The 14,047-nt window shown below is 39.0% G+C and overlaps 1 protein-coding gene across 3 annotated transcripts in view; it reads left to right on the top strand.

Annotated features, from left to right (window-relative positions):
• LOC124157981 (glucosidase 2 subunit beta) overlaps positions 1–14,047 on the top strand; it is a 42,610-nt gene that overhangs the window by 10,936 nt on the left and 17,627 nt on the right. Inside the window, exons 5-8 of one of the 3 annotated variants that reach the window (XM_046533114.1) lie at positions 2,033–2,111; positions 8,200–8,376; positions 10,418–10,522; positions 11,195–11,321. In XM_046533114.1, coding sequence (XP_046389070.1) covers positions 2,033–2,111; positions 8,200–8,376; positions 10,418–10,522; positions 11,195–11,321 — 488 coding nt within the window. Of the gene's footprint in view, positions 1–2,032; positions 2,112–8,199; positions 8,377–10,417; positions 10,532–11,194; positions 11,322–14,047 lie in introns of all 3 variants that reach the window. The other 2 variants (XM_046533113.1, XM_046533116.1) reach the window with 2 other exon arrangements.

Raw genomic sequence — 14,047 nt, 5'->3', positions numbered from 1 at the left:
ACGCACTCATTTGAATTTTTGAACAGCATTTTTAACACCAACATAATTTTCAATCGCAATAACCCTTATAATAGCGTCTGAAGATGATTTTTGAAAAAGCAGGTCCATAGCGTAATGGAAATTACTCGGCAAGACAGATGTTGACTATTCACCAGGTATTGTCCTTCAAAACTGCGCTTTTCTCTACGTTTGATAAGTGAGTGTTATATGCAGTATAAATGCCGCGGTATGCCCACTCGTAGCAGTAAATTTAGCGCGCCCGCCGGAGCGAAATACCCCGTGCGATCTTTTCCATGTTAACTACTGATGTACCTACCGACGTGATGGCGCGGGAAAGGGAGAATGGGAAGAGTAAAAGTTTGTGTAAGAGGCGCACCCCCATTTTCGGCTGCAATTTCTGGGAAAAAAGGTGCGCCTCTTACACGTGCTTATACGGTATATGCCAGACATTGAACCCTTACAATAGCAATTAATGCAAACCCATAATTCAAAGTTTATGTTCATTTTACGTGTGTTTTCATTGCTTTTTCCATGAAGAGATATAAAAATTTCTTCAATGATTTCTCATCATGGCAACTAAAATGTTGGGATTAAATCTTCATATATTTATAATATATACTGTTTTTATGGATTATCACCTCATGGATATCAAACAATTTACAATAGATAGGTAATCATCAATATTAAAGCCAGTGATAAAAATGAATATGCTATTATTGTGATTAGGGTGCAATAGGGTACATAGTTTCCTTCATCAAAGAAAATGAAAGGCATTGATTGTGATTTGTTACCCACCATTAGTGTATTCATAATATACTAATTGTTTGGTTTTAGAAATCCCAGTTTAGACGAATGTGAATGGTCAATTTTAAAGTTATTTGAAAAAGGCCAGATTGGCACCCATGCAATGCCACTCTACGTGAAGTCACAGGGACCTAGTTTCTATACGAGTAGATAGGAGTTTTACATCGTCTGAGATTACCAATACATGCATGAGGCACAGAGCTCAGGGAAACATGTCTTAATAATCACCTATTAAAATTACCTAAGTTCGGAATGTTTCCTTCGTTTGATAGGGGGATAATAATCCTTATTTAAGCCAAGCGCTACCTGTTAGCAGGGCACTCTGCTACCTGCTAGCAGCCTGCGTCGTATCAGCGCTCAAGCCTCGCCCCAAGGCCACCCCTTACGCTGAAAGCTGGAACCAGAAATACGTCACTCGGACTTTTCCCATCATTCCTACTTAGCCGTCGCGTTTTCGCGCACTTGAAAATTTTCACTTTTCTTTCACTTAGGAGCGAAAAATAGATATCGTCTTTCGAAAATCTAAGAACGTGAAATGTGCACTCCAGGAATAATAATGTTTTGATTTATGCAATAAAAAAATAATAGGAAACCACCCTATTACTGTATCACATTAATTAATACATCTGTCGCTTTTCTTTCCCACCAATGGCTTATTGGGTGAATTAGCAGAATGATTTATTTAATGTTTGACCAGTTTTTGTTTGTACCTGCTGGCCTCAAATCTAGATCAGTATTTACTATCCAGGTTGTCAATTTTGTTGTTTCTTTAATGGAGAGAATCCTCTAATTTAAGCGTAAAGTTGTTATACTATGCCATGTTGTAGTCAATATTTTCATATCTCATCTGATGGCTTCTTTTGGTTCAATTTAACTTATTGTGGCCAGAAGTGACACAACTAATATCAAGGTTTTGGTGATTATTTCCCTTTCTGTTTGTATGCATAAGATTTTAATAGAAATTATCAGACCAAAATATGTTCCTAGTAAGAAGGTTAGTCTATTAATCGGTGCCTTACCATCTGTTGCACACTTAATATTTATAAATTTTAAATAAATTTATTCCTTAGCATGAGGACACAAAGGCTTTGGGGTAGCCATGTGGAAAAGGTCTTAAGAAAGAATAAATTGATGAATCATTGTGATCATTAACTAATTGTAACTAACCAGTGGCCAAAAGGATTGTTTGTTGTTCTAATATCACAAATTGCCTTTGATAACCTTTTAGGATTGATATGGGTGAACTTCAGGCACGCAACACCTTCGACCAGAACAGAGATGGAGCTGTTTCAGAAGATGAAGCCAAGGTAATTGATGAATTCAAGCTGAGGTAATTTACTCAAAGTAAATTTAAATTCAGTTCTTCTGGAATTCAATAATTTTTTTGGTTTGCGACTTAGACTTTCTTTGCAGGTTAACCATCAAAGATATTATATTTGTACAATATTTAGTGATGTGTTAGGATTTTTAATTCAAATATCAGTGGGAGCGAGCAAACCTATGTAAACAATAAGAATTTATGTTTTGTTCTTAATTTTGCATGTCAGTACATGGTCCTGCTTAAAGTAATTTCTTCTGAAGCTCATCATATTTGAAGCTGGATACATTTTTGCTCATGGTGAATTACTAAAGTTGCCTAATTTCATTGCCATGGTGAAGTACACATGGTGGGAGGAGAGATGCTTGTGATCAGATCATAGCCAGTGAAATTGGATGCGCAAGTATTCCATGATAACACTCACTATCTCTTGCAACCAATGAATTCATTTAGTGGTTAACCTATTGTTTTGATACGCAGTAAACTCCCTGTTATCCAGACTTATGATGTGCAGAGGTGGTACAAATCCATAATGGGAAAATATAGAAGATCCAAACTTTCACTTTTATTTCATATAACATTCATAATTTACGCAGATCATATACGACCATATTATTATTTATGCACAAAGTGTGTTATTTTAGATTGCTTCAAGGACTCATTGAGAGCTTTCTTCACCCATCCGCAATCTTTTCAGTGGCTTTGATGTCATTGCACTCTTATTCACACTGTCCCGTGTACTCTAGCAAAGTGGCGAGGCGGGAAAGCGCCTGTCCTTAACTCATGCGATCGCTACTCCCTTTGTCTCTGCTTCCACTTCCCCAGCTGCCTTCACTTCCAATACACCCTTCCTCTCCAGTTTCATCTTGACTGGTAGTGGCTCAACCATGCCAGATTGCAATGAAATCTCCGGTTTCCTTGGGCTGTAGTCATCCCCACGCGAGGATACAGCAGTAAATGAGCATTTGCATTATGAATCGTACATTTTAAGATCATAAATCACGTTATCCTAACTTACATTTGGTTATACAATGAAGAAATCTTCTAAAATTAATCAAGAATATGTTTCCTCAGCTCATTGTCCCCTGCAATTCTAGAGCAGACTTCTTAGTGAACTTGAATTATTCCTTGCCCGAAACTAAACAAAACAATTGCAACGAAAATTTCGTAATAACACATCTTTTACTATTGACTGGATAGGCCTTTTTGTCGTGACCAATGATTTGCTTTGCAATAACGAGAACTTCATAATAACATTGTTCGTTTTAACAAGAGTCTACTGTATGTATACATATTGCTGACTTGGATGCACAACACGAGGAAGAGTACAGCCCCGCAATTCATTTCAAATTGACGTTATGTTTGCTATCGCTACCTCTACTCGACTTTATTTCAAAATATACCTTGCTACATTTTTACATGAAATCTCTCACACGACTGCTCAGCCATTGATGTAATGTCAGGTAAATTTTAAGAAAATTTGGGCTGGAAATCATGTAGTAGTCTGGGAATTTGAAATTGGAAATGTTTTATGAGCCCTTGATGTAAGTAGTAAGGATGAAAAATTTATGTAAAATGATTTTCATGATGAAAGTACAAGTAATAGCAAATAGGTTTTTTTGCATTGTGAATAGGTCGCATTTGACTAGAAATAGTCATAAAAATTAATATGGGAATTCTTTTTATAGTATTCTAACGATTAAGGTAGGTTTCCATGGAGTACTAAAGAAGTGATCTGGGCGCCTCCCTTTTCTTCCAGCACTGCCCTCTTCAATTCACTGTAAAGGCTTGGTTACACAATACATTAGCACGTATGGGTTAATGTCTGAATGTATGAACGTGTGAATGAACACGAAAATGTACCGTGCAACCACCCAACTTGTGCGAATGCATGAATGGAAAATAGAACCTGTTCTAATTTGGTTCATGGATTCGTACATGTTCCGTTCGGGTCCACCAAAATCATTCACACAAACGTACATTAACTTGTACGTGTTAATGTACCGTGAAACCAGGCCTTAAGGCCTAATCCCTTTCAATCTACCTTAAAATCCCATTCTCTTCTTTCCCCTCCCTTGTTTACCTGACATTCTTCCTTCTAAAACCATTTTAAACATCCCCTCCCCGCTAAGTACTCCTCCCATCCTTACCTTCTGTCTCCTCCTCCGTACCTCATCTAAAAGCTGCCTCTCCTGGCCAACCATATCCAGCACTTTATCGTTCCTTTTCCTCTCCGTCCATTTCACCCCCTCCATTCTTCTCCATACCGCGACCCGCTCACCTTGAGCGAACCCTCCAACAAACCCTCTCCCACCCCCAAAACCCAACGAGACGGGTTACAATACCCACATCTCGAATGCCTCCAATCTTCTCTCTCGTCTTCTTTCCTCAGTGTCCACATTTCCGCACCGTAGAGAGCTGCACTCCAGATCAAACTCTTCACTAACCTTTTCTTTAAACTCTTACATAACGATCCTCTTAGAAGCTCCTTCCGGTTCATGAACGCCTCCTTCGCTAATGCAATTCTCTTCCTAATGTCCTTACTACTGTATCCGTTTTCCTCTAACATACTGCCTAAATAGTTGAACTGCTCAACCTGCTCAAGTTTTTCCCCGCCTACTTTTATCTTGATTCTCACATCCCTCCCTCGCGATACTTTACAAAACCGTATTACCTTAGTCTTCTTGTGATTAATCCTCATCCCATACTCCTCACACCGCTCGTCTAACGCATCCACTAGAGCCTGTAATCCCCTCGCTGACTGGCTAATAATCGCCTGATCATCCACAAACCTTACCGATTTAAACATCATTCCTCCCACTTTCACTCCAGCTTCCAACTCGTCCCACGCTTTTCTTACCATCTCCTCAGCGTATACGTTAAAAAGCAGCAGCAACAGAGGACAGCCTTGCCTCACACTTCGGCCAATGCTTGCCCAAAATATGGGAATAGAAAAATTAAAAAAATAATATGGTAACAGTGGCGGCTGGTGGTAAATGTATCAAGGGTGTGCATCAGAGCAGATATAGGATAATTTACTTATGTTAATCCTAATCCATGAGCATCATATTTGGTCATAATAGCAGGGTTCCCACTCAACCGTGAAAACATTAAAACCCTGAATAAGCCGTGAATTTCGTCTTCCGTGAAAAAACTTGGAAATAGCCGTGAAATTCGTTGTAAAACCTTAGAAACCTCTCAAACTTGATTGTAGATCTACAATTGATGGATAAAAAGAAAAATCGATACGTCGATCATTATTTCAAGGTCAGTCACTCGCAGACACTGTCCACGCATTTATCTGCACACGTATGTTCGAAGCGCAAATATTGGTCCGTGTTGCCATGACGACACACAGACCTTAAGGCTGTGATTGGAAGACCGTTAACCATAGTGGTCATTAACCCTGGTGAGAAATCAGACACCTCTTCACTTCCCTATCACCCTCCATTTTCTCACTCACAACCTTTAGACGGCCCTAAATTTTGCTAACGATAGGCGGCGTCATTAAAGCACTTTCATTGCTGCGTTTGTAATCCTAGCATTTATCACGTTTGGTACATTTTTAGTTAACATCTTATCAACAGACCGTGAATTCGATGCAATTTAGATCATGAAAACCTGGAAAAAACTGTGAATTTTATAATTTAGTTAAGAGTGGGAATCCTGAATAGAATACATAGCATGCAAGACACATCTCTGGTACATTCAACCCTTAAAACTGCATGAACAGAAATAATATTAGCATGCTAATGGGAATAATTATTCTAAACATACCTTTACAAGTGACTGTAGGTGAAATTCATTCTTCTTACTTTAATGTACTTTAAACTATCAGTACTATAAACTTTCAATACTTTCCTTCTTCTGAGCCAACTTATCTATCACCTTGTTGTCGAAACCTTCGATGCCATGCAGGAACTTTTTTTCAACTGTCAAAATTGCCAGAGCAGTGAGCCTGTCCTCGTCCATCGTGCTGCGTAAGAATGTTTTTACACATTTAAGGGTTGAAAAATACCTCTCTGTTTCACTGGTTGTCATCTGAATTGTCGCTAGAATTTTCTGTAGTTAAGTTTTTTCACTGAATGTGTTTTGAATTTTATTGTCAACAATGAATTCTAGTAGGGCAATGGCACTTGAGACTTTCTGAAAGTCCTCGCACATGTAAATTATTTCCAGCTCAGTCCGCAGTTTGTTTCATGAATGGGTATGACTCGCACAAACTATGCAAATACTTTTCTGGGAATCCCTGGTTGAATTTTGGGAAATTTTCGGAAGAGAAGAGGGCCGACGCCAGAATTGCTCCTTTGCCTGACTGATTATTACATCACACACCTCTTTTGCAGCCAAGTTTCTTGAGATGAAAGTGTCCTCTTTTCTTCTCTTGTCTCTGAGTTATGGCAAAAAGTGTCAATGCTCTCCCTGACATTCATTACTGCGGATTTGAAATCCTTAATGGCTGCATTTGCTGACACTGAGTCTATCAATTTTCTCTGTAGCTGATTGTAGAATATTACGCGTGTGGCATTACTCTATGGAAGACTTGTAGCCAAAACATAAAAACTGGCGGTTCAATCTTAGGGTGTAATCCTTTTGCTTGAGCAATAGCACCACTTTGTCTACTGCTATTTTCAATCTTCTCCAAACATTCCAATAATGAATCTTTGTGCGCATAAACAGTTTCAACTAACCCCAACTTAAAATTTCGTTCATTCATCTTTGGGTGTGCACTTGCTAACATGCATAAAAGCACATGCCTCCACTGTTAAGTAATGGGAAGTAGTAATAATATAAAATCGGAATTTGTTATTATGGCATGCTGTTAATTTTTTATTTGAATCCTTATTTCTCACAGTCCATTTACCTTAGTTACATCCTCATCAATTTAGCATGATTTTTATTTGTCTTTTTATCTGCAGAGTTTTAAGTTTCCCATTTAAGTTTTTTAAATTCCCCTCCCACCCCCCCCCCCAATTACTCTCACTTTTAATCCATTGGTTGCTCATTCACATATTGTTTTATAAATAACTTTCCAGCTTGAAAAACTATTCGTGTAACTAAACTTCTTATGAGTAAGATATAATTTCTTAGCCATCCATTTGAAGGACTGATTTTATTTGATTAAGTTGGTTCTCTTATTCCTTGCCCCATCTCTTAAAAATTTTCTTCTCGATATAAATCAATCCTTAATTTCCATTAATATTTTTATTTTCTCATGTGGCCAAAATTTTCAATTTAGAATTGCTGTTTTATGCCTTGTACTCAACCAGTGTTACCCCCTCTGTTACTGAACGATTGTAGGCTTTCCCGGCATATAGAATTGTGGAAGGTTACACAGGATTTCCACAGGGTCAGGTTCTCCAACTCCATCTCGGCCGACATTTCGATGGGTGAGTTGTCCATCGTCTTCAGGGCATGTCGAGTCTTGAAAATCGTCCTCCTTATATATCGATGACGGCGGTATCAACTGGGGCAGGTGTCCTGTGATTGGTCGAGAGCTTCCCACCTTTTTCCTCGTTCCTCACGAATGCTCCTCAGCACTGGTTTCCATGAGGCGCTCAGAGTGTAGCCAGTGTCACGGTTCATGGTGGTGTTGAGACGAATTTCAATGGCCTCCCTTGCCAGTCTTTCCCAAAATTTTTCTATGCGACAAAGGTCTGTTCTGTTGGGAGAAGACCAAGGTCCTTTGTCACAAAGAAAAATTTTGGGAAAGACTGGCAAGGGAGGCCATTGAAATTCGTCTCAACACCACCATGAACCGTGACACTGGCTACACTCTTGAGCGCCTCATGGAAACCAGTGCTGAGGAGCATTTGTGAGGAACGAGGAAAAAGGTAGGAAGCTCTCGACCAATCACACGGCACCTGCCCCAGTTGATACCGCCGTCATCCATGTATAAGGAGGACGAATTTCAATATATATGCCCTGAAGACGATAGACAACTCACCCATCGAAACGTCAGCCGAGATGGAGTTGGACAACCTGACCCGGTAGAAATCCCGTGTAACCTTCCACAACCCCTCTGTTACTATAGATACTTTGTTGTTTTTAATTTGATGATAATTATTCCTATGTAGTATTTCCTGAGTTCGACGGGTGAGATGGCCTGGGAAGAATTCCAGGACAGTGGCTACTCCCGAATGAAGCCTTACTTCATTCTGGAGTCTGGAATGTTCAAGCCTCCTGTAGATACTCATGAAGGGGAAGGTCAGCATCAGGAGGCTGACAAAGAAAGTTCATCTCAAAATGCTCAGGTTTGTTTCATGCTGCACGCTAGTTAATTATTTTCAAAGAAGGTGAGTTTTGAGATGACCCTTGATCATTGGGGTAGCATTTTTTTAATCGAAGATGAGTTTTGCATATGAGTGTGACAACTAGCTTTGTCAATATCATATGATCATGGAGTCCACATGTTGGTAATCAATAAAAAAGGTAAGTGATGCACTGAGCTTGATCGAATCCTAATCTTCAAACTTCACAAATCAGATTTCTTGTTTTTAATTGTACATACTACATATATGCCAAATTCAAATCATCGCCAGTTTCATAAATTTCTTAATCATCATTTTATTAGTAGGAAAATTCATTTGGCTTTGTCAGGATTTGAACCTGGATCTCCTGATTGCAGTCAGGTATGCTGCCAGTTACACCACCAAGTCATCTTCTTCCAATGCAAATCTATGTCAGCCTTGGTGTGTATAACTGGTACAACTAGTTTCCATTTAATGTAACACTTTTTCTGTACATTGGGTTAACACCCGTAAGAATAAACAATAATAATAACTTGACTCTGTGCACGTGACTGTGTACATAGTTGCTTACTTCAAGAAATGCATTTGATTTTCAATTTGTATTGAGTGGGCACTTTTCAACATTTACCTGCATTTCATGTATAAAATACAAAATGTGATGGGTTGTTGTGTGTCTACTAGGTTTTATGGAAATATGGCTCCCTGCATTCCGAATTTCAGAAGTATTGAATGGCCTTTAAATGACCTTGGATGTGTTTATATGACCTTGCTAATGTCCTGTAACGTGTGTATAACTGAAGGGAGTACAGTTGAGCACCAATGACTTGCCATTTGATTAGCTGACCATTGAAACATCTGCCTGTTAGTTCCTATCAGCTCAAATTAACACCTCCTTTATTCCAATATTATTTTCTCTTCCTCTATTCTTCCTTTCCTGCGATTTCTCCCACAACTGGTTCTCTTCCATTCCATCTAATCTTTTTGCACATAAATTCAAGCAAGTTGACCTATCATGGAAAATCTATTGGGAAAATGATCAAAAATAGAATATCTTTCATTTTCAATGACCATTTTTAGCCTCCCCCTCCACTGTCTTGAATTTTAGGTGCTCGACTGTATATTTACTCTTCACCAAAATGCATGCAGTGTTCAAGGTGAAAGTGAATATTTAAGTTGTTGTGTGTATTAATGATTTTTTTCATTTTGATTTACGGATGTATGTTTATAGGTGTTAAGCAATATCATCTTTCAAAAGTTGGTCCGTCGAGTGAGGCAGGGAGACTTAGTATTTAGTTGGCTAATTTTCCCTTCTGCTGAATTTTTCACTTGCAATGGGCTAGTAAATAGTATTTTTATAGTAGAAGTAGTCAGTAAAACCTCATTTTTTCCTAATGGTTTAACCATGCTAGTATTCCTATTAGGGATTAAAGCAAGGTGAAATGAATATTTTTCAAGTGTCAAACCTAAAAATAATCAGAAAAATTAGGTGACTTTTATTATTCACCCTTGTTGAAATTTCCCTGGACATTTTTCATTCGTTTTCCTTTGGTTTGCTGTTTGTTGCTTGTTGATTTGATCATTTTCTATCCCCTGTTTCTTCAAGCTATTAGCACATCTTTTAAAGTAAAATATTCCAATTCTTAGAGCTTGGGCAGATAACCTATGCCAATGGTGTTGTTCTAAAAATAGAAAAAGGTGTCCTCAAATGGGAGAATCTCTTTCTGGCAGATAATTCGTAATTGTCTCTAAAAGTGATAGGTGTCCGTAAGGTAGAGGTTAACTGTAAGTGCACATGCTTGTGTTGTACGTAAGTTGTCGTACTATTGGGCTGATTTTGACATTTTGTAGTGTCCTCTTGACGTAGTAAACTGTGCTAAGCATGTACAAAGTCGCCCTTGCACCTCCGGTCCAACTATTGGAAGCGATAGTGCTTATCCTACCAAAGGTATGTGGTTAACGATTAACCAAAGGAATGTGTTTGTGTAGCATGCATCAATGTGCTCTAATATCCATCATGTAATTATGTGAATGCACTGACTTTTAGGAGCCAGCCACTGAGCCAGAAATGGTGGACGAGGAGGCTCTCGATGAAGAGGACAAGGGGGGCGAAGAGGGAGAGGAAGAGCATCTTGACGATGGCTCTGAAGAGGTGGATAAGGTCACCATGGCCTTTTTTTGTGCTCGTCTACTAACTGCATGGAGAAAGCATGCTCTTCTCACTCACCTCTTCTTTTTTGTGTGTTCTACAACAATTATTTTCGTTAATGAGTGTAGCCGTATGCTCTCGAAATTTTTCTCTCTGTATAATTTCAGTATTTTTTTTTGTAACCCAAAGGTAGTCGAAAGAATGGTTACATTTGAGGAATAGTCGGGCATATTTAGGATCCTTACTGCGTGGTGATTCTTAATAATTCCAAAGAATAAGTCTGCAATTAGAAAGCAGAAATTTTTCCGTTAGTAAACTTCTTGATACATATATACAATGAATACCAACAAGTGTGTTAGAGAATTTAGTCATTTCTTTCTGCATGGAAAGCATTTCAGTTGACCCTTTATGAAGTTACTTGTTACATTCAGTATTTTCACTAATTTCTTGTATTTTTTGTAATTGTCTTTCGTGATTATATATGTAATTACAACGTTAGGAATAGCTTTCACTTGTCTTAATTTCTTTTCTCTGTTTCTCTGCTCATGTGTTTCTCTCTGTTTCTGTGTTCCTATCTTTGTTGTAATTTGTTGAGATGTTAAGGGGAGGGCTATGTACCTCTGAGGGATCTATTTCTCAGCATAAGTATTCATACGCTACCATTGTTGTGAACAGGAAGAAGAGGAGGATGAAGACGATGATGAGGGAGGGGAGGCCAAGGGGGAGCAAGTGCAGGAGCCAGCGGACAAGGAGGAACACGACGCACCCAAGTACGACGAGGAGACGCAGAGACTCATTGATGGTGAGTGAGAGAGAGGAATGTCAATGATTACGTGACGACTGACAACACGAGTTAGGCATTATGACGGTTTTCTGCGAATCTTTTTCATTGATGGCTCACACTCCATTCAGCAATATTTTGGGTGGACAGTCCATTGGTTGCCCAATAATCTTTGCACAGTTCAGTTTCCTTTCCTTTCCACAATCCATTCCAAGGTCATTTTCTACTGAGGAATTGTGAAAGGATTTAGGAATCATTTCCCCTAACATGTTGTTGATGTTAGTAAAATTGGGCATTGCAATATTTGGAACTCAGTTGAAATATTGTCCAATTTTACTAATACATATTAAGAACTTCCACTCATGATACATGTCTTTGATGGTGAGCCAGAGTATTCTTTCCCTGCAGAACCACATCATATGATACTGTTTTGTAGAAATTGTGAATTCCGTGTAACAAAACATCTGCTCAGATTTTTATTGGATTGTCACTGGGTTTTAATTTCTTGACCGATCTTGAAAAAAAATTATGAATTCAATGCCCATGAGGTCTGGCAGCTTGTTGGTAGGTACATAATGCATTTTAAGCATTATGATTTCGACAAAATTTTGGTTTAGTGATTAATTCAGGGTGTCTACAGAGTAGTAAAAACATATCCCTTGAGATGTTCAAGTTTTTTCAGGGGAATTGCTTTGTTTTCCTGTTCCTCTCAAATACAAAACATGTTAGGATAAATTCCACATTTAATTGGTTCTGATCCCAGTTTGATTCCTGGCATCATTTCTCTCATCCAGTTCTTAATCAAATGCTTCATTTTTATATCAAAATTTTTAATTCCTTAAATGATTATCCATGTATAATTATGAAAACCACCTCTAAAATTATGTTTCAAGTTAATTCAAAATGACTAGTTAAATGGTATCTCTCAATTTAAGTATGTATTTGATGTAACTTATGCCTGAGAAAAGTTTTATAGCTGGGCTTTAGTACAAATTAATCCTGTAATTAGTACAAATTAATTCTTTGTGGCATCATTTCCGATTCCAGTTCTGAGCTCAAGAGCAGCCACAGCCAAGAAATGAAGAACTGAACAAACCCATCTCTGCTGAGCACTGCTCATGGGTAGGGGCACCTAATTTTCGCGAACCGCGAAACGCGAATTATAACGCGAAATTTCCAAGGCTGTGCGAAATTCACTTGGTTCCGCGAAATTTCGCGTTTAAGCACTTTTTCTGCGAATTTGGCGCGATATTTTCTACCATTACCGATAAAAAATACCCCGTCACTTCAAGGTCTATTTTAAAACCGGTATCAAGAAGGGATCGCATAAAGTCGGTGCTTTGCAACCGGCCCGGACCTGTGGCGAGGATTTGAATTCGGCGCCCAAAGCCGAAATTGTCTGCAGCGTATTCATGGCCAAAAAGTGAAAAAAACGCATTAATAACGTTCCAATTACATGGCGTCCATTTTTTTTTCTTTTGAAAGTTACTTGCTAGCTCGCGCATTTAATGTTCGTCAGTTTGTCGCTCTCGCCAACATTGTAACATTCTGTAGCCGCGGCCATGGAAGAAGGAGGAGGATATTATCTCCTCCTTCTTCCATGGCCGCGGCCACGTAGGCCGCTTTCAAACAAGCTGACTTTTCGTCTGCCACCATCCACAGCACGGTGACGTTCTCTCAATTGACTATAGGTCTCTATGGATGTCTGCAAACGAGTCGAATCTCGCCGTTGCGTTGACGGCACGGCGCCCATTTCAATCCGGTCCGGCGATGCGCCGTCTACGGGGGGTGCGGTCCGTTGAACGCAATATAGACTACGCTACATTGAGGACGCTTTCTGACGAAACTACCTTTCGCCGGCCGCTGTTCACGTGTAATTCAGGCGGCTTTCTGACGAGACGACTCTCTGCAAAGCCGTGTGCCGTGGACGGCGCCCGCGGAAAATTGTTTCGTCTGAGAGTGGTCATAAGATTGATTCATTTATATGTACAGTAATTCTTTGACATACAGGCAAAATGCGTTTCGAGAGCCTATTCGTAATTTGATAAACCTATGCAATGCGTGAAAAAGGGTGGTTATCCTGCAGAATGCAACGCCGCATTACATTTTGCGTTAATTCATGGCCGCTCAGTTTATCCAGTGTCGCTGTACCGGCGTGTTGAGCAGTTTATTGTTGAGGTTATAAGAACTGTGACAGTTAAGCATGCAAATAAGTTGTCAATTAAAGCAACAATTTAAGCTATCTTCATCACAGAATGTATTTTGATCTGACTTACAAGTTATAACAAAAAACCTGGTGAAAGAACCAGTGGCTGCCAGATGTACCGTATTTCCGGCCTATAAGACGCACCGGCGCATAAGACGCACCTGGATTTTTCAGGTTAGAATTTATGAAAAAAACTAAAATACTTGGATAATACAAAAAAGAATTTTAATGATAAAATTTTACATAAAAACGGAACTTTAATATTAAAAAATTTTAAAATTATTAATGAGCAAATATATCAGAGTTTATTCATCATAGAACCCCAGAAATTCCTCATCACTGCTGCTAAAATCATTCGCGTACATATTTTCTCGGGAGTCGTCACTTTCCTCATACAAAATGTCATCTTCACTTCCATCCAGCGCATTGCTGATTCCACACTTTTTAAAAGACTTTATGATAGTCTCAGTTTTTACTTTCTGCCAGGACTTTTTCACCCGCTCACAAACGGTAGAAATTGACGGCCGTTTCATTCTTCCCG

The sequence above is a fragment of the Ischnura elegans genome, chromosome 4, assembly GCF_921293095.1.
Source record: "Ischnura elegans chromosome 4, ioIscEleg1.1, whole genome shotgun sequence".
NCBI lineage: Eukaryota > Metazoa > Arthropoda > Insecta > Odonata > Coenagrionidae > Ischnura > Ischnura elegans.
This window is presented reverse-complemented; position numbering and strand designations above follow the sequence as displayed.